This window comes from Ciconia boyciana, unplaced genomic scaffold, assembly GCF_034638445.1.
Source record: "Ciconia boyciana unplaced genomic scaffold, ASM3463844v1 HiC_scaffold_38, whole genome shotgun sequence".
In the NCBI taxonomy this organism is placed as follows: domain Eukaryota; kingdom Metazoa; phylum Chordata; class Aves; order Ciconiiformes; family Ciconiidae; genus Ciconia; species Ciconia boyciana.
In genome coordinates, this window is record NW_027328406.1 from 736,131 (window position 1) to 759,470 (window position 23,340).

The following is a 23,340-nucleotide window of genomic DNA, read 5'->3' on the forward strand; positions in this document are numbered from 1 at the left end:
GCTAAAACTTCAGTCTATTAGGGCTAATAATTACATTTATTAGGCTTTATAATTACATTTCTTTCCCATCTCCACTAAATTAAGGCTAATAACTAAGTTTATTAGGCCCTATAATTCAATTTATCCCCCATCCCCACTAAATTAGGGCTAATAATTAAGTATATTAGACCTTATAATTAAATTTATCCCCCATCCCCACTAAATTAGGGCTAATAACTAAGTTTATTAGGCCTTATAATTCAATTTATCCCCCATCCCCACTAAATTAGGGCTAATAACTAAGTTTATTAGGCCTTATAATTAAATTTATCCCCCTTCCCCACTAAATTTAGGCCTTATAATTCAATTTATCTCCCATCCCCACTAAATTAGGGCTAATAATTAAGTTTATTAGACCTTTTAATTAAATTTATCCCCCATCCCCACTAAATTAGGGCTAATAATTAAGTTTATTAGGCCTTATAATTCAATTTATCCCCCCTACCCACTAAATTAGGGCTAATAATTAAGTTTATTAGGCCTTATAATTAAATTTATCCCCCATCCCCACTAAATTTAGGCCTTATAATTCAATTTATCTCCCATCCCCACTAAATTAGGGCTAATAATTAAGTTTATTAGACCTTTTAATTAAATTTATCCCCCATCCCCACTAAATTAGGGCTAATAACTAAGTTTATTAGGCCTTATAATTAAATTTATCCCCCATCCCCACTAAATTAGGGCTAATAACTAAGTTTATTAGGCCTTATAATTCAATTTATCCCCCATCCCCACTAAATTTAGGCCTTATAATTCAATTTATCTCCCATCCCCACTAAATTAGGGCTAATAATTAAGTTTATTAGACCTTTTAATTAAATTTATCCCCCATCCCCACTAAATTAGGGCTAATAATTAAGTATATTAGACCTTATAATTCAATTTATCCCCCATCCCCACTAAATTAGGGCTAATAACTAAGTTTATTAGGCCTTATAATTCAATTTATCCCCCATCCCCACTAAATTTAGGCCTTATAATTCAATTTATCTCCCATCCCCGCTAAATTAGGGCTAATAATTAAGTTTATTAGACCTTTTAATTAAATTTATCCCCCATCCCCACTAAATTAGGGCTAATAACTAAGTTTATTAGGCCTTATAATTCAATTTATCCCCCATCCCCACTAAATTAGGGCTAATAACTAAGTTTATTAGGCCTTATAATTCAATTTATCCCCCATCCCCACTAAATTAGGGCTAATAACTAAGTTTATTAGGCCTTATAATTCAATTTATCCCCCATCCCCACTAAATTAGGGCTAATAACTAAGTTTATTAGGCCTTATAATTAAATTTATCCCCCATCCCCACTAAATTTAGGCCTTATAATTCAATTTATCTCCCATCCCCGCTAAATTAGGGCTAATAATTAAGTTTATTAGACCTTTTAATTAAATTTATCCCCCATCCCCACTAAATTAGGGCTAATAATTAAGTATATTAGACCTTATAATTAAATTTATCCCCATCCCCACTAAATTAGGGCTAATAACTAAGTTTATTAGGCCTTATAATTCAATTTATCCCCATCCCCACTAAATTAGGGCTAATAACTAAGTTTATTAGGCCTTATAATTAAATTTATCCCCCATCCCCACTAAATTAAGGCCTTATAATTCAATTTATCCCCCATCCCCACTAAATTAGGGCTAATAACTAAGTCTATTAGGCCTTATAATTAAATTTATCCCCCAACCCCACTAAATTAGGGCTAATAATTAAGTTTATTAGGCCTTATCATTACATTTCTTTCCCATCTCTGCTAAATTAAGGCTAATAATTAAGTCTATCAGGGCTTATAATGAAATTTCTTTTCCATCCCCACTAAATTAAGGCTAATAACTAAGTTTATTAGGCCTTATACTTACATTTCTTTCCCATCCCCCCTAAATTAGGGCTAATAATTAAGTCTATTAGGCCATATAATTGCATTTATTTCCCATTCCCACTAAATTAAGGCTAATAATGAAGTGTATTAGGGCTAATAATTACATTTATCCCCCACCCCCCCTAAATTAAGGCTAATAGCAAAGTTTATTAGGCATCATAATTAAATTTATTTCCCATCCCCGCTAAATTAAGGCTAATAATTAAGTCTATTAGGGCTTATAATTAAATTTATTTCCCATCCCCCTCTAAATTACGGCTGATAATTAGGTCATTAGGGCTAATAATGAATTATATTAGGGCTAATAATTAAATTTAAGCCCCAGCTCCTCTTAATTAAGGCTAATAATTAAGTGTATTAGGGCCAGGGTCTGGGTTCCCAGCAGGGATCCAGGCTCAGGGCATCGGGAAGGTGCTGGAATCAGGCGAGGTTTGGGGCAAAAGGACGAGATTTGGGGCAAAACCGGTCGAGATTTGGGGGAAAAGGTCGAAGTTTGGGGCAAAACCAGTCGAGGTTTGGGGCAAATGGTTGAGTTTCGGGGCAAATGGTCGAGATTTGGGTAAAAACGGTCAAGATTTGGGGCAAATGGTCGAGGTTTGGGGCAAAAATGGTCGAGGTTTGGGGCAAATGGTTGAAGTCTGGGGCAAAACCGGTTGAGATTTGGGGCAAACATTCAATATTTGGGGCAAAACTGGCTGAGATTTGGGGCAAACAGTTGAGGTTTGGGGCAAACGGTCGAGGTTTGGGGCAAAAACGGTCGAGGTTTGGGGCAAAGAGTCGAATTTTGGGAGAAAACCAGTCGAGATTTGGGGCAAATGGTTGAGGTTTGGGACGAACGGTCGAGGTTTGGGCTAAAACGGTCAAGATTTGGTGCAAACGATCGAGGTTTGGGGCAAAAACTGTCGAGGTTTGAGGCAAGTGGTCGAGATTTGGGGCAAAATCAGCCGAGATTAGGGGCAAATGGTTGAGTTTTGGGGCAAAAACAGTCGAGGTTTGGGACAAAAAGAGTTGACATTTGGGGCAACCGGTCAAGGCTTGGGGCAAAAATGGTCAAGATTTGGGCAATCGCTTCAGGTTTGGGGCAAATGGTTGAGATTTGGGGCAATCACTTGAGGTTTTGGGCAAAAATGGCTGAGATTTGGCGGCAAACGGTCAATATTTGGGGCAAAACCGGCTGAGATTAGGGCAAATGGTCGAGGTTTGGGGCAAAAACGGTCGAGATTTGGGGCAAACAGTCAATATTTGGGGCAAACCCGGCCAAGTTTAGGGGCAAACGGTCGAGGTTTGGGGCAAACGGTCAATATTTGGGGCAAAACTGGCCGAGTTTAGGGGCAAACGGTCGAGGTTTGGGGCAAAACCAGTCGAGGTTTGGGGCAAAAATGTTGGAGGTCTGGGGCAAAAGGTCGAAGTTTGGGGCAAAAACGGTTGAGATTTGGGGGCAGACAGTCAATATTTGAGGCAAAATTGGCTGAGATTTGGGGCAAACAGTTGAGGTTTGGGGCAAACAGTCGAGTTTTGGGGCAAACAGTCGAGTTTTGGGAGAAAACCAGTCGAGGTTTGGGGGAAATTGTTGAGGTTTGGGGCAAATAGTCGACATTTGGGCTAAAACGGTCAAGATTTGTTGCAAACGACCGAGGGTTGGGGCAAAAATGGTCGAGGTTTGGGGCAAGTGGTGAAGATTTGGGGCAAACGATCAAGGTTTGGGGCAAATGGTCGAGGTTTGGGGCAAAAATGGTTGCGATTTGGGGCAAAACCAGCTGAGATTAGGGGCAGACGGTTGTTGAGGTTTGGGGCAAAAAAAGTCGAGATTTGGGGCAAACAGTCAATGTTTGGGGCAAAAACTGTCGAGGTTTGGAGAAGGTGGTCAAGTTTTGGGAGAAAACCGGTCGAGGTTTGGGGCAAATGGTTGAGTTTCGAGGCAAACGGTCAAGATTTGGGCAAAACTGGTCAAGATTTGGTGCAAACGATCAAGGTCTGTGGCAAAAATGGTCGATATTTTGAGGCAAAAAGAGTTGAGATTTGGTGCAAATGCTCAATATTTGGGGCAAATGGTTGAGTTTCGAGGCGAACGGTCAAGATTTGGGCAAAACTGGTCAAGATTTGGTGCAAACGATCAAGGTCTGTGGCAAAAATGGTCGATATTTTGAGGCAAAACCAGTTGAGATTTGGTGCAAATGCTCAATATTTGGGGCAAATGGTTGAGTTTCGAGGCAAACGGTCAAGATTTGGGCAAAACTGGTCAAGATTTGGTGCAAACGATCAAGGTCTGTGGCAAAAATGGTCGATATTTTGAGGCAAAAAGAGTTGAGATTTGGTGCAAATGCTCAATATTTGGGGCAAATGGTTGAGTTTCGAGGCGAACGGTCAAGATTTGGGCAAAACTGGTCAATATTTGGTGCAAACGATCAAGGTCTGTGGCAAAAATGGTCGATATTTTGAGGCAAAACCAGTTGAGATTTGGTGCAAATGCTCAATATTTAGGGCAGAAATGGCTGAGATTTGGGGCAAACAGTTGAGGTTTGGGGCAAATGCTCAAGGTTTGGGGCAAAAATGGTTGAGATTTGGTGCAAATTCTGTCCTTGCTCCTTCCGCAGGGCTGCGGGCGGCCGTGCAGCTGGTCGAGTCCGGAGGGGGCCTCCAGAAACCCGGGGGGTCCCTGACCCTCGTCTGCAAGGGCTCCGGCTTCACCTTCAGCAGCACCAACATGGTTTGGGTGCGACAGGCGCCCGGGAAGGGGCTCGAGCGGGTCGCAGCTATTAACACCGATGGTAGTTGGACAGGCTACGCGTCGGCGGTGCAAGGGCGCTTCACCATCTCGAGGGACAACTCCCAGAGCACGGTCACGCTGCCGATGAACAGCCTCAGGGCCGACGACACGGCCACCTACTACTGCGCGAAACAACCTGGTGGTGGTGGCACCGACACTTGCACCGTGCCCCAACACCCCTGCGCTGCGTCCCCACATCCCCGCATCTTCCTGAAACCCCTGCCTCCTTCCTGCAGCCCTGCACCCAGCCTGGGCCCTTGCACACAGCTGCACCCCTACCCCACACCCACACCCTGGCCCTGAGCCTCCACCGTTCACACCCAGCCCAGACTTCTCGCACCGAACACGGATCCTCTACAGAAAGCCCAAATCCCTGCACCGTGCCCAAATCCCCGGCGCTGGAGCTCGCTGCGTGCTACCCCCACGGCCCTGTAGTCCTGACCACCACCGGTGATTTCTGCCGCCCACTCGAGCCCCTTCCCGGGCGCCTGTCGCACCCAGAGCATGGGGTAGCTGCTGGAGGAGAAACGGGAGCCCTTGCAGGGGAGGCACAGGGCACAAATTTGGGTCAAGAGCCGGGCATTTGGGCACCCCGAAGGATTTGGGCTTGCTGCAAGGGTGCGGGCTGGATGCAAGGATGCGGGTTCAGTGCAATGGTCTGGGACGGTGGAAATGGTGGCGGCTCAGGGCAAGGACCTGGGTTTGGTGCAGGGGTCCAGGCTGGGTGCAGGGGTTTTGGGAAGATGCTGGGACTGAGGGACACAGTGCAGGGATGTTGGGGCACGGTGCTGGCTGGGATTGGTGTCACCACCAGTATAATCTTTCGCGCAGTAGTAGGTGGCCGTGTCGTCGGCCCTGAGGCTGTTCATCTGCAGCGTGAGCGTGCTCTGGGAGTTGTCCTTCGAGATGGTGAAGCGCCCTTGCACCGCCGACGCGTAGTCTGTGAAACTACCATCGTCGGTAATACCCGCAATGTACTTGAGCCCCTTCCTGGGCGCCTGTCGCACCCAGCTCATGCCGTTGCTGCTGAAGGTGAACCCGGAGCCCTTGCAGGATACGGCTCATGCAGGGATCCAGGCTCAAGGCAGGGTTTTGAGCTGGGTGCCGGGGTTTCAGGTCACGATAGGGGATTTTGGCCCCATGCAGGTGTTTGGGGTGGCTGGGACAGAGCAGGCAGGGTGGCGGGATGGGGTGTGGGTGCCCGGGGCAGGAGCCAGGCAGGGGCTCCAGGGACGGGGCAGGAGCTGGGTGCGGGCAGGGCTCTTTGTATGGAGCAGGTATTTGGGCTGAGGGCGAGGGTCTGTGCTGGGTGCAGGGGTGCTGGGAGGGTGCTGGGAAGGTGCTGGGATGTGGGGCTGCAGGGCAGGGATGCTCAGGCTCGGGGCAAAGGGTTTTGGGAAGATGTTGGGATGCTGGAAGACCTTGACGTGACTGACGGGACATAGCATTTGTCACTTCCATCGCTGCAAATACCCGCGACCAACTGGAGCCCCTTCCCGGGCGCCTGTCGCACCCAGAGCATTTCGTAGCTGCTGGAGGTGGAGCCGGAGCCCTTGCAGAGGAGGCGCAGGGCTGGGGTTTGGGGGAAGAGCTGGGCATTTGGGTATCATCCAGGGGACAAGGTTCATTGCAAATGATCCGAGTTCAGTGCAGAACGTCTGGGCTCGGTGGAAATGGTGGCGGCTCAGGGCAAGGACCTGGGTTTGGTGCAGGGGTCCAGGCTGGGTGCAGGGGTCCAGGCTGGGTGCAGGGGTTTTGGGAAGATGCTGGGACTTAGGGACAGAGTGCAGGGATGTTGGGGCACGGTGCTGGCTGGGATTGGTGTCACCACCAGTATAACCTCTCGCGCAGTAGTAGGTGGCCGTGTCGTCGGCCCTGAGGCTGTTCACCTGCAGCGTGAGCGTGCTCTGGGAGTTGTCCCTCGAGATGGTGAAGCGCCCTTGCACCCCCGACGCGTAGGTTGTGTAACTACCATCGTCGGTAATACCCGCGACGTACTCGAGCCCCTTCCCGGGTGCCTGTCGCACCCAGTCCATGCCGAAGCTGCTGAAGGTGAAGCTGGAGCCCTTGCAGGCGAGGCACAGGGCAGGATTTGGGCCAAGATCGGGGCATTTGGGCACCGTGCAGTGCTCTGAGCTCATTGCAAAGCGCCCAGACTGGATTCAAGGGTCTGGGCTGGGTTCAAGTGGTCCAGGCTTGAGGCAAGGGTCTGGGCTGGGTGTAGGGGTCTGGAGCAGCGTAAAGAGGACCCCTGGACCCCATCCCCATCCCCAAACTTCGACAGGTTTTCTCCCAAAAGTCAACCATTTGCCCCAAACCTCGACCGGTTTTCTCCCAAATCTTGACCACTTGCCCCAAACCTCTCGGTGCAGGGGTTTGGGAAGCTGCTGCGATGCTGGGACGCGCTGCAGGGACGTTGGGGCTCGGTGCTGGGGTGCAGGGGGTTTGGGCAGGCAGATGAACCGGCTGGAGCCGTCCCAGCGCGGCACAGAGGGCTGGGGGCTGCCGGGCATCGCTGATGGGGATTCTTTTTCCCAGCTAAACACCACCACAACTATATTTCGCGCAGTAGTAGGTGGCCGTGTCGTCGGCCCTGAGGCTGTTCATCTGCAGCGTGAGCGTGCTCTGGGAGTTGTCGCTCGAGATGGTGAAGCGCCCTTGCACCGCCGATGCATATCCTGTGGTTCTACCATCGCTGCTAATATATGCGACGAACTCGAGCCCCTTCCCGGGCGCCTGGCGCACCCACATCATGCAGACGCTGCTGAAGGTGAAGCCGGAGCCCTTGCAGAGGAGGCGCAGGGACCCCCCGAGTGTCCAGGCTCAGTGCAAGGGTTCGGGGCTCAAAGCAAAGGGTTTCTGCACTGTGCAGGGGTGCAGGCTGGGTGCAAGGGTCAGGGGTCGGGCAGAGGTTTTAGGCAGATGCTGAGAATGGGGAAAGAGCTCAGGGATGGCTGGGCTTGCTGCAAAGGCTCTGGGCTTGGTATAAACAGTCCAGGCTTGGTTCAAGGGGTCCAGGCTCAGTGCAATGGGTCCAGGATCAGGGCAGGGGTTTGGGCTCGGTAGAAGGGGTCCAGGGTTGGGTCAGGGGTCTGGAAACAGGGCTGGGGGCCGGCCAGGGCTGCTCAAGCCCCCTCGCACTCTCCTCTGCTTTAACCATCCCCCTGACCCACTCAAGCCCCCCTGGGCACAGAGGACCCCCCAGCAGGACACATCCCAGCTCAGGCCCCCTCCACCTTCCTCCTCCTCCTCACAGCCCTGCCAGGTAGGACCCAGCCCCGCTGACCCCCTCCCCGGGCGCGGATATGGGGGGCAATGCCGGGAGCGGGCGACTCAATTCTGTCCTTCCTCCTTCCGCAGGGCTGCGGGCGGCCGTGCAGCTGGTTGAGTCCGGAGGGGGCCTCCAGAAGCCCGGGGGGTCCCTGACCCTCGTCTGCAAGGCCTCCGGCTTCACCTTGAGCAGCAACAACATGCAGTGGGTGCGACAGGCGCCCGGCAAGGGGCTCGAGTGGGTTGCGGGTATTTACAGCAGTGGTAGTTACACAGAGTACGCGCCGGCGGTCAAAGGGCGCTTCACCATCTCGAGGGACAACTCCCAGAGCACGCTCACGCTGCAGATGAACAGCCTCAGGGCCGACGACACGGCCACCTACTACTGCGCGAATGCTGCTGGTGGTGCTGGTTGCACCTGTGGCACCGACCCCGTGTCTGGGCAGGAAAACCGCAGGCGAGCGGTGTCCCCGTGCAGGCAGCGATGCCCGGCAGCTCCCAGCCCTCTGTGCAGCGCTGGCACAGCTGCATCTGCCTGTCCTGAGCCCGGACCCCGGCACCAAACCTGGATGCTTTGCACCAAGCCCAGACCCCTTGCAGCCAGCCCAAACCTCCCTGTGCTCTTCCCCCACTTCCCAGCAGCTTCCTGACACCTTTGCAGAGAGCCCAGACCCTGGCCTCCAGCCCAAAGCCTTGTGGCCAGCCCGGACCCTTGCAGCAAGCCCAGACTCTTGCACCCACCCTGGACCCCTGCACCCACCCTGGACCCCTGCACCCAGCCTGGACGTTCTGCGTTGAGCCCAGACCCTTGTATGAAGCCCGAACCCCACCCTGACCCCGGACATCCCTGCGCTGTGTCCCAGCATCTCAACAGCTGCCCCAAACGGTTCCACTGGGTATGGACCCCGTCCCCCAGCCCAGACCCCTGCACCAAACCCAGGCCCTTTCCTCTGAGCCCAAAGCCCTGCTCCAAGCCCGGTGCCTTGCACCCAGCCCGGACACTCCGGACCGAGCCCAGACCCCCACACGACGCTCAGAGCTTTTGCGCTTTTGCTCCCACAAAGCAGCGGCCATGTGGAGCAGGGTTTGGGGAAATTGGGGGTCTCCGCTTCTGCCCCTCCGCAGGGCTGCAGGCGGCCGAGCAGCTGGTCGAGTCCGGAGGGGGCCTCCAGAAACCCGGGGGGTCCCTGCGCCTCCTCTGCAAGGGCTCCGGCTTCACCTTCAGCAGCACCGGCATGGTTTGGGTGCGACAGGCGCCCGGGAAGGGGCTCGAGTACGTCGCGGGTATTCAGAGCGATGGTAGTGTGTCCCAGAATCCCAGCATCTTTCTGAAAACCCAGCACCAAGCCCCCAGCTCTGCAAGGGCTCCGGCTTCACCTCCAGCACCTCCGGCATGTTCTGGGTGCTACAGGCGCCAGGGAAGGGGCTCGAGTGGGTGGCAGAAATCACCGGTGGTGGTGCTGGTGGTAAGGACGACGGGGCTGAGGGGGCAGCATCCAGCGAGCTCAAGAGCCGAGGATTTGGGCACGAGGGTGGCTACAAGGATGCAGACTGGGTGCAGGAATTCTGGGCTTAAGGCAAACGGTCAAGGCTTGGGGCAAGGATGTGGGCTGGGTGCAGGGGTCTGGGCTGGGTGGAAGGGTCCGGGCTGGGTGCAGGGGTTTTGGGAAGATTCTGGGATGTGGGGACACAGTGCAGGCATGTTCTGGTTTAGTGCAAGTAGTCCTGGCTCAGTGCCAGGGGTTTCAGGAAGATGCAGGGGTTTGGGGACACGTGCAGGGGCGTCGGGGCACGGTGCTGCGGTCGGAGCCACCTCCAGCTTGTTTTGCTGCAAGGGCTCCGGCTTCACCTTCAGCAGCACCGTCATTGTTTGGGTGCGACAGGCACCTGGGAAGGGGCTCGAGTTCGTCGCGGGTATTAGCAGCAGTAGCACATACTACGCGTCGGCGGTCAAAGGGCGCTTCACCATCTCCAAGGACAACTCCCAGAGCACGCTCACGCTGCAGATGAACAGCCTCAGGGCCGACGACACGGCCACCTACTACTGCGCGAAACAACCTGGTGGTGGTGGCACCGACACTTGCACCGTGCCCCAACACCCCTGCGCTGCGTCCCCACATCCCAGCGTCTTCCTGAAACCCCTGCCTCCTTCCTGCACCCCTGCACCCAGCCTGGGCCCTTGCACACAGCTGCACCCCTACCCCACACCCACACCCTGAGCCCTCTTCGAGGTTACACCAGCCCTGGGGGAGCAAAGCTGGGGTCCCTGGGGGGGTCTGGGCACAGGAGGGGTCCGTGCTCGCTGAAGTGTCTGGGTTCAGTGCACTGGGCCATGCTTGGGGCAGGCGTCCATGCTCGGTGCAGGGGTTTGGGAAGCTGCTGCGATGCTGGGACGCGCTGCAGGGACGTTGGGGCTCGGTGCTGGGGTCCAGGCTGGGGCAGGCAGATGAACCGGCTGGAGCCGTCCCAGCGCGGCACAGAGGGCTGGGGGCTGCCGGGCATCGCTGATGGGGATTCTTTTTCCCAGCTACACACCAGCATCAGCTTCTTTCGCGCAGTAGTAGGTGGCCGTGTCGTCGGCCCTGAGGCTGTTCATCTGCAGCGTGAGCGTGCTCTGGGAGTTGTCCCTCGAGATGGTGAAGCGCCCTTGCACCGCCGGCGCATATCTTGTGGTACTACCACTGCTGCTAATAAATGCGACGAACTCGAGCCCCTTCCCGGGCGCCTGTCGCACCCACATCATGCAGATGCTGCTGAAGATGAAGCCTGAGCCCGGACCCATTGCACTGAGCCCGAACTGTTTGTACCAAGCCCAGATCCTTTGCACGGAGCCCAAACATCCCGGTGCTATTTCCCCATTCCCAGCATCTTCCCAAAACTCCTGCAGTGAACCTGGACCCCTGAACCCAACCCCTGCACGATGCCCAGATCCTTTGCTCCACACCCTGGACACTTCCACTGAGCCTGGACACCCGGGGGGTCCCTGCGCCTCCTCTGCAAGGGCTCCGGCTTCACCTTCAGCAGCGTCTGCATGATGTGGGTGCGACAGGCGCCGGGGAAGGGCTTGATTTGATCGCAGATATTAGCAGCGAAGGTAGTACCACAAGATATGCGTCGGCGGTGCAAGGGCGCTTCACCATCTCGAGGGACAACTCCCAGAGCACGGTCACGCTGCAGATGAACAGCCTCAGGGCCGACGACACGGCCACCTACTACTGCGCGAAACGTGCTTATGGTTGTGGCACCGAGCCCGTCACCGTGCCTCAACACCCCTGCGCTGCGTCCTCAAATCTTCCCAAAACGCCAGCAGCCAGCGGGGAGCCCCCCACCCGACCCAGATCCGTGCCCCAAACCTCAGCCGTTTGCCCCAAATCTTGACCACCTGCCCCAAACCTCGACCATTTTTGCCCCAAACCTCGACCATTTGCCCCAAACCTCGACAATTTTGCCCCAAATCTTGACCGTTTTAGCCGAAACCTCGACCGTTTGTCTCAAACCTCGACCGTTTACCCCAAACCTCGAACATTTTTGCCCCAAATCTTGACCTCTTTAGCCGAAACCTTGACCGTTTGTCCCAAACCTCAACCATTTGCCCCAAACCACGACTGGTTTTCTCCCACAACTCGACTATTTGCCCCAAACCTCGACCGTTTACCTCAAACCTCGAACATTTTTGCCCAAAACCTCGATTGTATGCACCAAATTTTGACCGTTTTAGCCCAAACCTTGACCGTTTGCCCCGAAACTCAAACATTTGCCCCGAATTTCGACCGGTTTTCTCCCACAATTTGACCACTTGCCCCAAACCTAGACTGTTTTTGCCCCAAACCTTGACTCTTTGCCCCAAATCTCGACTCTTTTTGCCCAAATCCTCCACCGTTTGCCCCTAATCTCAGCTGGTTTTGTCCCAAATATTGACTATTTGCCCCATATCTCAGCCATTTTTGCCCCAAACCTCAAACGATTGCCCCAAAACTCAACCATTTGCCCAAAACCTCAAGTGATTGCCCAAATCTTGACCATTTTTGCCTCAAACCTCAACTGGTTGCCCCAAATGTCAACACTTTTTGCCCCAGACCTCAACTATTTGCCCCAAATCTCGACTGATTTTTCCACAAACCTCAACCATTTGCCTGAACCTCAACCATTTGTCCCAAACCTTGATTGTTTTTGCCCCAAAAGTCGACCGTTTCCCCTAATCTCACCTGATTTTGCACTACATATTGACCGTTTGCCCCAAACCTGTACCGTTTTTGCCCCATTCCTCGACCGTTTGCCCCCACTCTTGACCACTTGCCCCAAACCTCTCGGTGCAGGGGTTTGGGAAGCTGCTGCGATGCTGGGACGCGCTGCAGGGACGTTGGGGCTCGGTGCTGGGGTCCAGGCTGGGGCAGGCAGATGAACCGGCTGGAGCCGTCCCAGCGCGGCACAGAGGGCTGGGGGCTGCCGGGCATCGCTGATGGGGATTCTTTTTCCCAGCTAAACACCACCACCACTATATTTCGCGCAGTAGTAGGTGGCCGTGTCGTCGGCCCTGAGGCTGTTCATCTGCAGCGTGAGCGTGCTCTGGGAGTTGTCCCTCGAGATGGTGAAGCGCCCTTGCACCGCCGACGCGTAGCCTGTGCTACTGCTGTAAATACCCGCGACCCACTCGAGCCCCTTCCCAGGCGCCTGTCGCACCCACTCCATGTTGACACTGCTGAAGGTGAAGCCGGAGGCCTTGCAGACGAGGGTCAGGGACCCCCCGGGTTTCTGGAGGCCCCCTCCGGACTCGACCAGCTGCACGGCCGCCTGCAGCCCTGCGGAAGAAGGAAGGACAGAATTGAGTCGCCCGCTCCCGGCATCGCCCCCCATATCCGCGCCCGGGGAGGGGGTCAGCGGGGCCGGGTCCTACCTGGCAGGGCTGCGAGGAGGAGGAGGAAGGTGGAGGGGGGCGGAGCTGGGATGTGTCCTGCTGGGGGGTCCTCTGTGCCCATGGGGGCTCGAGTGGCTCAGGGGGATGGTTAAAGCAGAGGAGGATGTGAGGGGGCTTGAGCAGCCCTGGCCGGCCCCCAGCCCTGTTTCCAGACCCCTGACCCAACCCTGGACCCCTTCCACGGAGCCCGAACCCCTGCCCTGAGCCCGGACCCATTGCACTGAGCCTGGACCCCGTGCACCAAGCCTGGACTGTTTATACCAAGCCCAGAGCCTTTGCAGCAAGCCCAGCCATCCCTGAGCTCTTTCCCCATTCTCAGCATCTGCCTAAAACCTCTGCCCGACCCCAGACCCTTGCACCCAGCCTGGACCCCTGCACAGTGCAGAAACCCTTTGCTTTGAGCCCCGAACCCTTGCACTGAGCCTGGACCTCTGCCCGAACCTGGACCTCTGAAATGAGCCCAGACCCCTTCCTGTGCCCAAACCCCCCTGCACCCCAGCTTTGCTCCCCTGAAGCTGGTGCCAGCCTGCAGCAAGGCACAGAGGGACCTGGGGGGTCCCCTCTTCTGCCCCTCCCCAGGGCTGTGGGCGGCCGTGCAGCTGGTCGAGTGCGGAGGGGGCCTCCAGACACCCGGGGGGTCCCTGCGCCTCCTCTGCAAGGGCTCTGGCTTCACCTTCAGCGGCACCAGCATGGGATGGGTGCGACAGGCGCCCGGGAAGGGGATCCGGTTCATCGCGCAAATTAACACTGGTGGTAGTGGCACAAACTACGCGCCGGCGGTGCAAGGGCGCTTCACCATCTCGAGGGACAACTCCCAGAGCACGGTCACGCTGCAGATGAACAGCCTCAGGGCCGACGACACGGCCACCTACTACTGCGCGAAAGCTGCTGGTGGTGCTGGTGGTGCTGCTGGCACCGACCCCGTGTCTGGGCAGGAAAAGCGCAGGCGAGCGGTGTCCCCGCGGGAGGCAGCGATGCCCGGCAGCCCCCAGCCCTCTGTGCAGGGTCCAAGCTGATGACATTGGTCCAGGCTCATTGCAAGGGGTCCAGGCTCAGGGCAGGTGTCCAGGCTCCATGAAAGGGGTTCAACGTTGAGTCAGGGGTCTGGAAACAGGGCTGGGGGCCGGCCAGGGCTGCTCAAGCCCCCTCGCACCCTCCTCTGCTTTCACCATCCCCCAGACCCACTCGAGCCCCCCTGGGCACAGAGGACCCCCCAGCAGGACACATCCCAGCTCAGGCCCCCTCCACCTTCCTCCTCCTCCTCGCAGCCCTGCCAGGTAGGACCCAGCCCCGCTGACCCCCTCCCCGGGCGCGGATATGGGGGGCGATGCCGGGAGCGGGCGACTCAATTCTGTTGAGATTTGGGGGCAAACGGTCAACATTTGGGGCAAAACAGTCGAGATTTGCGGCAAACAGTCGAGGTTAGGGACAAAAAATGTTGACATTGGGGCAACCGGTCGAGGTTAGGGGAAAAATAGTCAAGATCTGGGGCAATCACTTCAGGTATGGGGCAAATGTTTGAGATTTGGGGCAATCGCTTGAGTTTTAGGGCAAAAATGGCTGAGATATTAGGGCAAACAGTCAATATTTGGGGCAAAACCAGCTCAGATTAGGGGCAAATGGTGGAGGTCTGGGGCAAAAAGAGTCGAGATTTGGGGCAAACAGTCAGGGTTTGGGGAATGGTCAAGATCTGGCAGAAAACCAATCGAGGTTTGGGACAAATGATAGAGTTTTGGGAGAAAAGCGGATGAGGTTTTGGGGAAATGGTTGAGTTTCGGGGCAAACGGTCAAGATTTGGGCAAAACCGGTCAAGATTTGGTGCAAACGATCAAGGTATGTGGACAAAATAGTCGAGGTTTGGGGCAAAACCAGTTGAGATTTGGGGCAAACAGTTGAGGTTTGGGGAAAACGATTGAGATTTGGGGCAAAAACAGTCGAGGTTTGGGGCAAATGGTTGAGTTTCAGAAGACAACCAGTCGAGGTTTGGGAAAAATGGTTGAGTTTTGGGACAAACGGGCAAGGTTTGGACTAAAATGGTTGAGATTTGGGGCAAATGCTCGAGGTTTGGGGCAGAAATGGTCGAGGTTTGGGGCAAGTGGTCCAGATTTGGGGCTAACGGTCGAGTTTTGGGGCAAAAACAGCCTAGGTTTTGGGAAACGGTCAATGCTTGGTGCAAAATCAGGCAAGATTAGGGCCAAATGGTCGAGATCTGGGGCAAAAACATTCGAGGTTTGGGGCAAAGGGTCAATATTTGGGGCAAACACGGCCAAGCTTAGGAGCAAACGGTCGAGGTTTCGCACAAAAACAGTCGAGATTTGGGGCAAACAGTCAATATTTGGGGCAAAACCGGCTGAGATTAGGGGCAAACGGTTGAGGTGTGGGGCAAAAAGATTCGAGATTTGGAGCCAAAAGTCAAGGTTTGGGGCAAAAACTATCGAGGTTTGGGGCAAGTGGTCAAGTTTTGGGAGAAAAAACAGTCGAGGTTTGGGTCAAATGGTTAAGGATTGGGAGAAAACCGGTCGAGGTTTGGGGGAAACGGTTAAGATTTGGGGCAAATGGTCGAGGTTAAGGGTAAAAAATGTTGACATCTGGGGCAACCGGTCGAGGTTAGGGGCAAAAATGATCAAGATCTGGGGCAATCACTTCAGGTATGGGGCAAATGTTTGAGATTTGGGGCAATCGCTTGAGGTTTAGGGCAAAAATGGCTGAGATACTTGGGCAAACAGTCAATATTTGGGGCAAAACCGGCTCAGATTAGGGGCAAATGGTGGAGGATTTGGGCAAAAAGAGTCGAGATTTGGGGCAAACAGTCAGGGTTTGGGGAAGTGGTCAAGATATGGCAGAAAACCCATCGAGGTTTGGGACAAATGATAGAGTTTTGGGAGAAAACCGGTTGAGGTTTGGGGCGAACAGTCAAGATTTGGGCAAAACCGGTCAAGGTTTGGTGCAAACGATCAAGGTATGTGGCCAAAATAGTCGAGGTTTGGGGCAAAACCAGTTGAGATTTGTGGGCAAAGAGTCAATAGTTGGGGCAGAAGTGGCTGAGATTTGGGGCAAATGGATGAGGTTTGGGGAAAACGATCGAGATTTGGGGCAAAAACAGTCGAGGTTTGGGGCAAATGGTTGAGTTTCAGAAGACAACCAGTCGCGGTTTGGGGCAAATGGTTGAGTTTTGGGACAAACGGGCAAGGTTTGGACTAAAATGGTTGAGATTTGGGGCAAATGCTCGAGGTTTGGGGCAGAAATGTTCGAGGTTTGGGGCAAGTGGTCCAGATTTGGGGCTAACGGTTGAGATTTGGGGCAAAAATGGCCTAGGTTTTGGGAAACAGTCAATATTTGGTGCAAAATCAGGTGAGATTAGGGCCAAATGGTCGAGTTCTGGGGCAAAAACATTCGAGGTTTGGGGCAAAGGGTCAATATTTGGGGCAAACAAGGCCAAGCTTAGGAGAAAACGGTCGAGGTTTGGGGCAAAAACGGTCGAGATTTGGGGCAAACAGTCAATATTTGGGGCAAAACCGGCTGAGATTAGGGGCAAACGGTTGAGGTGTGGGGCAAAAAGATTCGAGACTTGGAGCCAAAAGTCAAGGTTTGGGGCAAAAACTATTGAGGTTTGGGGCAAGTGGTCAAGTTTTGGGAGAAAAAACAGGCAAGGTTTGGGTCAAATGGTTGAGGATTGGGAGAAAGCCGGCCGAGGTTTGGGGCAAATGGTTGAGTTTTGGGGCAAATGGTCGAGGTTTTGGGGAGATTTGGGGACGCAGCGCAGGGGTGTTGGGGCACGGTGAGGGGTTCGGTGCCAGCACCATCAGCACTTTTCGCGCAGTAGTAGGTGGCCGTGTCGTCGGCCCTGAGGCTGTTCATCTGCAGCGTGAGCGTGCTCTGGGAGTTGTCCTTGGAGATGGTGAAGCGCCCTTTGACCGCCGACGCATAGTATGTGCTACCACTGCTGCCAATAGCTCCGACCCACTCGAGCCCCTTCCCAGGCGCCTGTCGCACCCACTCCATGTTGACGCTGCTGAAGGTGAAGCTGGAGCCCTTGCAGACGAGGGTCAGGGACCCCCCGGGTTTCTGGAGGCCCCCTCCGGACTCGACCAGCTGCTCGGCCGCCCGCAGCCCTGCGGAAGGAGCAAGGACAGAATTGAGTCGCCCGCTCCCGGCATCGCCCCCCATATCCGTGCCCGGGGAGGGGGTCAGCGGGGCTGGGTCCTACCTGGCAGGGCTGCGAGGAGGAGGAGGAAGGTGGAGGGGGGCGGAGCTGGGATGTGTCCTGCTGGGGGGTCCTCTGTGCCCAGGGGGCTCGAGTGGGTCAGGGGGATGGTTAAAGCAGAGGAGGGTGCTGTGGGATAATGGGATAAGTGCCTCCCCGGCAAACTTAGAAATCTCTGTAGAGTCACTTTATTCTCTTTCAACGTGTGTGTAGCCGGCAGCGTTACTCACGCTGTTGGTTTTTGCACGTGCTTTGCAGACAGTGAATTTCTCCCCGGTCATCCAAAGCCCCCGTGTGCCTGTTGCTCTAACAAACTGCGCTCTTCACTAATCTGCCCTTAGTTCTCCGTGAACACGACCAGACTCTTTAAGCGTGGCCGTGATAGTTCATGCAACACGACCAGACCGGGGGTGCAGCGCGTGATTCGTGAATCCGTAATCGTGAAGTTCAGTACGCTGGACGCGACCGGAATTCTCACGTTGTCAGATGAAGGCTGTCGCCTTGACGGACGTTGCGAAGCTGTTTCAGTGAAAGCCCTGAGAGGGCTCGGACAGGCAAACGTTGACTCTGATGGGTGGGTGCATGTGCAGTCCTCAGAAAATAACCGTGGAGCAAGTCTGAGACTAAGACTGGACTCAGCCGCACCAAGAGTTGAGAAAGCAAGGGGGTCCTGTCTGAACCTCGTGACTCAACGGGAGGGTTCCCCCCCCAGCCACTCCTCAGACTCCTACGCGACAGTAACTCTGAACGCAACAGGTACGAGGGGGCTTGAGCAGCCCTGGCCGGCCCCCAGCCCTGTTTCCAGACCCCTGACTCAACGCTGGATCCCTTCCACGGAGCCCGGACCCCTGCCATGAGCCTGGACCCCTTGCAATGAGCCTGGACCAATGTCATCAGCTTGGACCCTGCACAGAGGGCTGGGGGCTGCCAGGCATCGCTGCCTCCGCGGGGACACCGCTCGCCTGCGGTTTTCCTGCCCAGACACGGGGTCGGTGCCAGCAGCACCACCAGCACCACCAGCATTTTTCGCGCAGTAGTAGGTGGCCGTGTCGTCGGCCCTGAGGCTGTTCATCTGCAGCGTGACCGTGCTCTGGGAGTCGTCCTTGGAGATGGTGAAGCGCCCTTTGACCGCCGGTGCGTAGCCTGTCCAACCACCACCGCTGTTAATACCCGCGACGTACTCGAGCCCCTTCCCGGGCGGCTGTCGCACCCAGTTCATGCCGGTGCTGCTGAAGGTGAAGCCGGAGCCCTTGCAGAGGAGGCGCAGGGACCCCCCGGGTTTCTGGAGGCCCCCTCCGGACTCGACCAGCTGCTCGGCCGCCTGCAGCCCTGCGGAGGGGCAGAAGCGGAGACCCCCAATTTCCCCAAACCCTGCTCCACATGGCCGCTGCTTTGTGGGAGCAAAAGCGCAAAAGCTCTGAGCGTCGTGTGGGGGTCTGGGCTCGGTCCGGAGGGTCCGGGCTGGGTGCAAGGCACCGGGCTTGGAGCAGGGCTTTGGGCTCAGAGGAAAGGGCCTGGGTTTGGTGCAGGGGTCTGGGCGGGGGGACGGGGTCCATACCCAGTGGAACCGTTTGGGGCAGCTGTTGAGATGCTGGGACACAGCGCAGGGATGTCCGGGGTCAGGGTGGGGTTCGGGCTTCATACAAGGGTCTGGGCTCAACGCAGAACGTCCAGGCTGGGTGCAGGGGTCCAGGGTGGGTGCAGGGGTCCAGGGTGGGTGCAGGGGTCCAGGGTGGGTGCAAGAGTCTGGGCTTGCTGCAAGGGTCCGGGCTGGGATGATGCTGGGACTTAGGGACACAGTACAGGGATGTTGGGGCAAGGTGCTGGCTGGGATTGGTGTCACCACCAGTATAATCTTTCGCGCAGTAGTAGGTGGCCGTGTCGTCGGCCCTGAGGCTGTTCATCTGCAGCGTGACCGTGCTCTCGAGTTGTCCCTCGAGATGGTGAAGCGCCCTTGCACCGCCGATGCATATTCTGTGGTTCTACCATCGCTGCTAATATATGCGACGAACTCGAGCCCCTTCCCGGGCGCCTGTCGCACCCAGAGCATTTCGTAGCTGCTGGAGGTGGAGCCGGAGCCCTTGCAGAGGACACATGGGGCTGGGGTTTGGGGGAAGAGCTGGGGATTTGGGTATCATCCAGGGGACAAGGTTCATTGTAGGGATCCAAGATCAGTGCAATAGGCGTGGGCTCGGTGGAAATGGTTGAGGCTCAAGGCAAGGACCTGGGTTTGGTGCATGGGTCCATGTTTGGTGCAGGGGTCCAGGCTGGGTGCAGGGGTGTCAGCAATATGCTGGGACTAAGGGACACAGTGCGGGGATGTTGGGGCACGGTGCCGGGCTCAGCGCCACCAACACCAGCTTCTTTCGCACAGTAGTAGGTGGCCGTGTCGTCGGCCCTGAGGCTGTTCATCTGCAGCGTGAGCGTGCTCTGGGAGTTGTCCCTCGAGATGGTGAAGCGCCCTTGCACCGCCGGCGCGTAGTATGTGCTACTACTATCGCTCCAAATACTCGCGACGTACTCGAGCCCCTTCCCGGGCGCCTGTCGCACCCAGAACATGTCGGTGCTGCTGAAGGTGAAGCCCCAGCCCTTGCAGGACAGGGCTCGTGCAGGGATTCAGGCTCAAGGCAGGGTTCTGGGCTGGGCGCAAGAGTTTGGGGTCAGGACAGGGTATTTTGGCACAGTGCAAGGGTTTGGGGTGCCTGGGATGGACGCTGGGATTTGCAGACTCAGTGCAGGGATGTTCCGGCTCGGTGCAGGGGTGTGGACACGGTGCAAGCATTTTGGGGAGATGCTGGGATTTGGCACAGAGCGGATCCACGCTCAAGCTTGATGCTGGGGTCCAAGCTGAGGGCCGAAGTTTGGCACCGTGCAGAGGTTTGGGCTCAGGGCAGGGCGTTTTGGCTGCGTGCAGGGCTGGGGTCAATGGGACGGAGCAGGCAGGGTGCAGGGAGCCGGTTTGTGTGCACAAGACTGGGTCTGGGGGCAGGGGTCTGCTCTGGGGCAGGGGTCCAGACGGAATTCAGGTCACCGGGCACAGGGCATCGGAGCAGGGCAATGCCAGGCATCGCTGCCTCGCTGGGAAAAAACAATAACTGTAGGTTTTTTACCATACACGCACCACCAGGTTGTTTCGCGCAGTAGTAGGTGGCCGTGTCGTCGGCCCTGAGGCTGTTCATCTGCAGCGTGAGCGTGCTCTGGGAGTTGTCCCTCGAGATGGTGAAGCGCCCTTTGACCGCCGGCGCGTAGCCTGTCCAACTACCATCCTCGCTAATACCCGCGACGTACTCGAGCCCCTTCCCAGTGCCTGTCGCACCCAGAACATGCCGTGGCTCCTGGAGGTGAAGCCGCAGCCCTTGCAGACGAGGGTCAGGGACCCCCCGGGTTTCTGGAGGCCCCCTCCGGACTCGACCAGCTGCACGGCCGCCCGCAGCCCTGTGGAAGGAGCAAGGACAGAATTGAGTCGCCCGCTCCCGGCATCGCCCCCCATATCCGCGCCCGGGGAGGGGGTCAGCGGGGCTGGGTCCTACCTGGCAGGGCTGCGAGGAGGAGGAAGGTGGAGGGAGGTGAAGCTGGGATATGTCCTGCTGGGGGGGTCCTCTGTGCCCAGGGGGGCTCGAGTGTGTCAGGGTGACGGTTAAAGCAGAGGAGGGTGCGAGGGGGCTTGAGCAGCCCTGGCCGGCCCCCAGCCCTGTTTCCAGACCCCTGACCCAACCCTGGACCCATTCTACCGAGCCCAGACCCCTGCCCTGAGCCCGGACCCCTTGAACCGAGCCTGGACCAATGTCCTCAGCTTGGACACTTGCGCCAAACCCAGACCCTTTGCACCAAGGCCTCCTCTGCAAGGGCTCCGGCTTCACCTTCAGCGGCAACAGCATGGGATGGATGTGCCAGGTGCCCGGGAAGGGGCTCAAGTTCGTCGCATATATTAGCAGCACTGGTAGTAGCACAGACTACGCGCCAGCGGTCAAAGGGCGCTTCACCATCTCGAGGGACAACTCCCAGAGCACGCTCACGCTGCAGATGAACAGCCTCAGGGCCGACGACACGGCCACCTACTACTGCACGAAAGAAGCTGGTGTTGGTGGCGCTGAGCCCGGCACCGTGCCCCAATATCCCCGCACTGTGTCCCTTAGTCCCAGCATATTGCTGACACCCCTGCACCCAGCCTGGACCCGTGCACCAAACATGGACCCCTGCACCAAACCCAGGTCCTTGCCTTGAGCCGCCACCATTTCCACCGAGCCCACGCCTATTGCACTGATCTTGGATCCCTACAATGAACCTTGTCCCCTGGATGATACCGAAATGCCCAGCTCTTCCCCCAAACCCCAGCCCTGCGCCTCCTCTGCAAGGGCTCCGGTTCCACCTCCAGCAGCTACGAAATGCTCTGGGTGCGACAGGCGCCCGGGAAGGGGCTCCAGTTGGTCGCGGGTATTTGCAGCGATGGAAGTGACAAATGCTATGTCCCGTCAGTCACGTCAAGGTCTTCCAGCATCCCAACATCTTCCCAAAACCCTTTGCCCCGAGCCTGAGCATCCCTGCCCTGCAGCCCCACATCCCAGCACCTTCCCAGCACCCCTGCACCCAGCACAGACCCTCGCCCTCAGCCCAAATACCTGCTCCATACAAAGGGCCCTGCCCGCACCCAGCTCCTGCCCCGTCCCTGGAGCCCCTGCCTGGCTCCTGCCCCGGGCACCCACACCCCATCCCGCCACCCTGCCTGCTCCGTCCCAGGGACCCCAAACCCCTGCCCCGTGCCCAAACCCCCGTGCCCTGAGCCCCAGTGCCTGCACCCAGCCCAAACCCCTGCCCCGTGCCCAAGGCCCTGCCCCGTGCTGCACCCCCTGGGAAGATGCTGAGAATTGGGGGAAGAGCGCAGAGATGTTCCAGGCTGGTGCGAAGGATCAAGGTCTGCGGGAAAACTGGTCGAGGTTTGGGGCAAAACCAGTTGAGATTTGTGGGCAAATGGTCAATATTTGGGGCAAAACTGACTGAGATTTGGGGCAAACAGTCGAGGCTTGGGGAAAACGATCGAGGCTTGGGGCAAAAACGGTCGAGGTTTGGGGCAAACAGTCGAGTTTTGTGAGAAAACCAGTCGAAGTTTGGGGCAAATGGTTGAGGTTTGGGACAAACGGTCGAGGTTTGGGCTAAAACGGTCAAGATTTGTTGCAAACGATTGATGTTTGGGGCAAAAATGGTCGAGGTTAGGGGCAAGCGGTGAAGATTTGGGGTAAACGATCGAGGTTTGGGGCAAAAACGGTCTAGGTTTGGGAGAAACGCTTGAGGTTTGGGCAAATGGTTGAGGTTTGGGGCAAAACCCGTGGAGATTAGGGGCAAATAGTCGAGGTTTGGGGCAAATTGACATTTGGTGCAACCGGTCAAGCTTTGGGTCAAAAATGGTCAAGATGTGGGGAAGTCACTTGAGGTTTGGGGCAAAAATGGCTGAGATTTGGGGCAAACAGCCAATATTTGGGGCAAAACTGACTGAGATTAGGGGCAAACGGTGGAGGTTTGGGGCAAAAAGAGTCGAGATTTGGGGCAGAAATGGTCGAGGTTTGGGGCAAGTGGTCCAGATTTGGGGCTAACGGTCGAGTTTTGGGGCAAAAACAGCCTAGGTTTTGGGAAACGGTCAATGCTTGGTGCAAAATCAGGCAAGATTAGGGCCAAATGGTCGAGATCTGGGGCAAAAACATTCGAGGTTTGGGGCAAAGGGTCAATATTTGGGGCAAACACGGCCAAGCTTAGGAGCAAACGGTCGAGGTTTCGCACAAAAACAGTCGAGATTTGGGGCAAACAGTCAATATTTGGGGCAAAACCGGCTGAGATTCGGGGCAAACGGTTGAGGTGTGGGGCAAAAAGATTCGAGATTTGGAGCCAAAAGTCAAGGTTTGGGGCAAAAACTATCGAGGGTTGGGGCAAGTGGTCAAGTTTTGGGAGAAAAAACAGTCGAGGTTTGGGTCAAATGGTTGAGGATTGGGAGAAAACCGGTCGAGGTTTGGGGGAAACGGTTGAGGTTTGGGGCAAATGGTCGAGGTTTTGGGGAGATTTGGGGACGCAGCGCAGGGGTGTTGGGGCACGGTGAGGGGTTCGGTGCCACAACCATAAGCTGATGGGGATTCTTTTTCCCAGCTAAACACCAGCATCAGCACTTTTCGCGCAGTAGTAGGTGGCCGTGTCGTCGGCCCTGAGGCTGTTCATCTGCAGCGTGAGCGTGCTCTGGGAGTTGCCCTTGGAGATGGTGAAGCGCCC

At 55.9% G+C, this 23,340-nt stretch overlaps 2 gene segments (V, D, J or C); both read right to left on the reverse strand.

Annotated features, from left to right (window-relative positions):
* Positions 1 to 12,448: 12,448 nt before the first annotated feature.
* LOC140645774 (immunoglobulin heavy variable 3-23-like) lies at positions 12,449 to 12,945 on the reverse strand. The segment is given in 2 exon segments: positions 12,449 to 12,768; positions 12,864 to 12,945. Coding segments are annotated over 2 exon segments (402 nt in total).
* Positions 12,946 to 15,449: 2,504 nt separating this feature from the next.
* On the reverse strand, positions 15,450 to 18,307 carry LOC140645775 (immunoglobulin heavy variable 3-23-like). The segment is given in 4 exon segments: positions 15,450 to 15,472; positions 16,685 to 16,996; positions 17,092 to 17,217; positions 18,106 to 18,307. Coding segments are annotated over 4 exon segments (663 nt in total).
* Between the last annotated feature and the right edge of the window lie 5,033 nt (positions 18,308 to 23,340).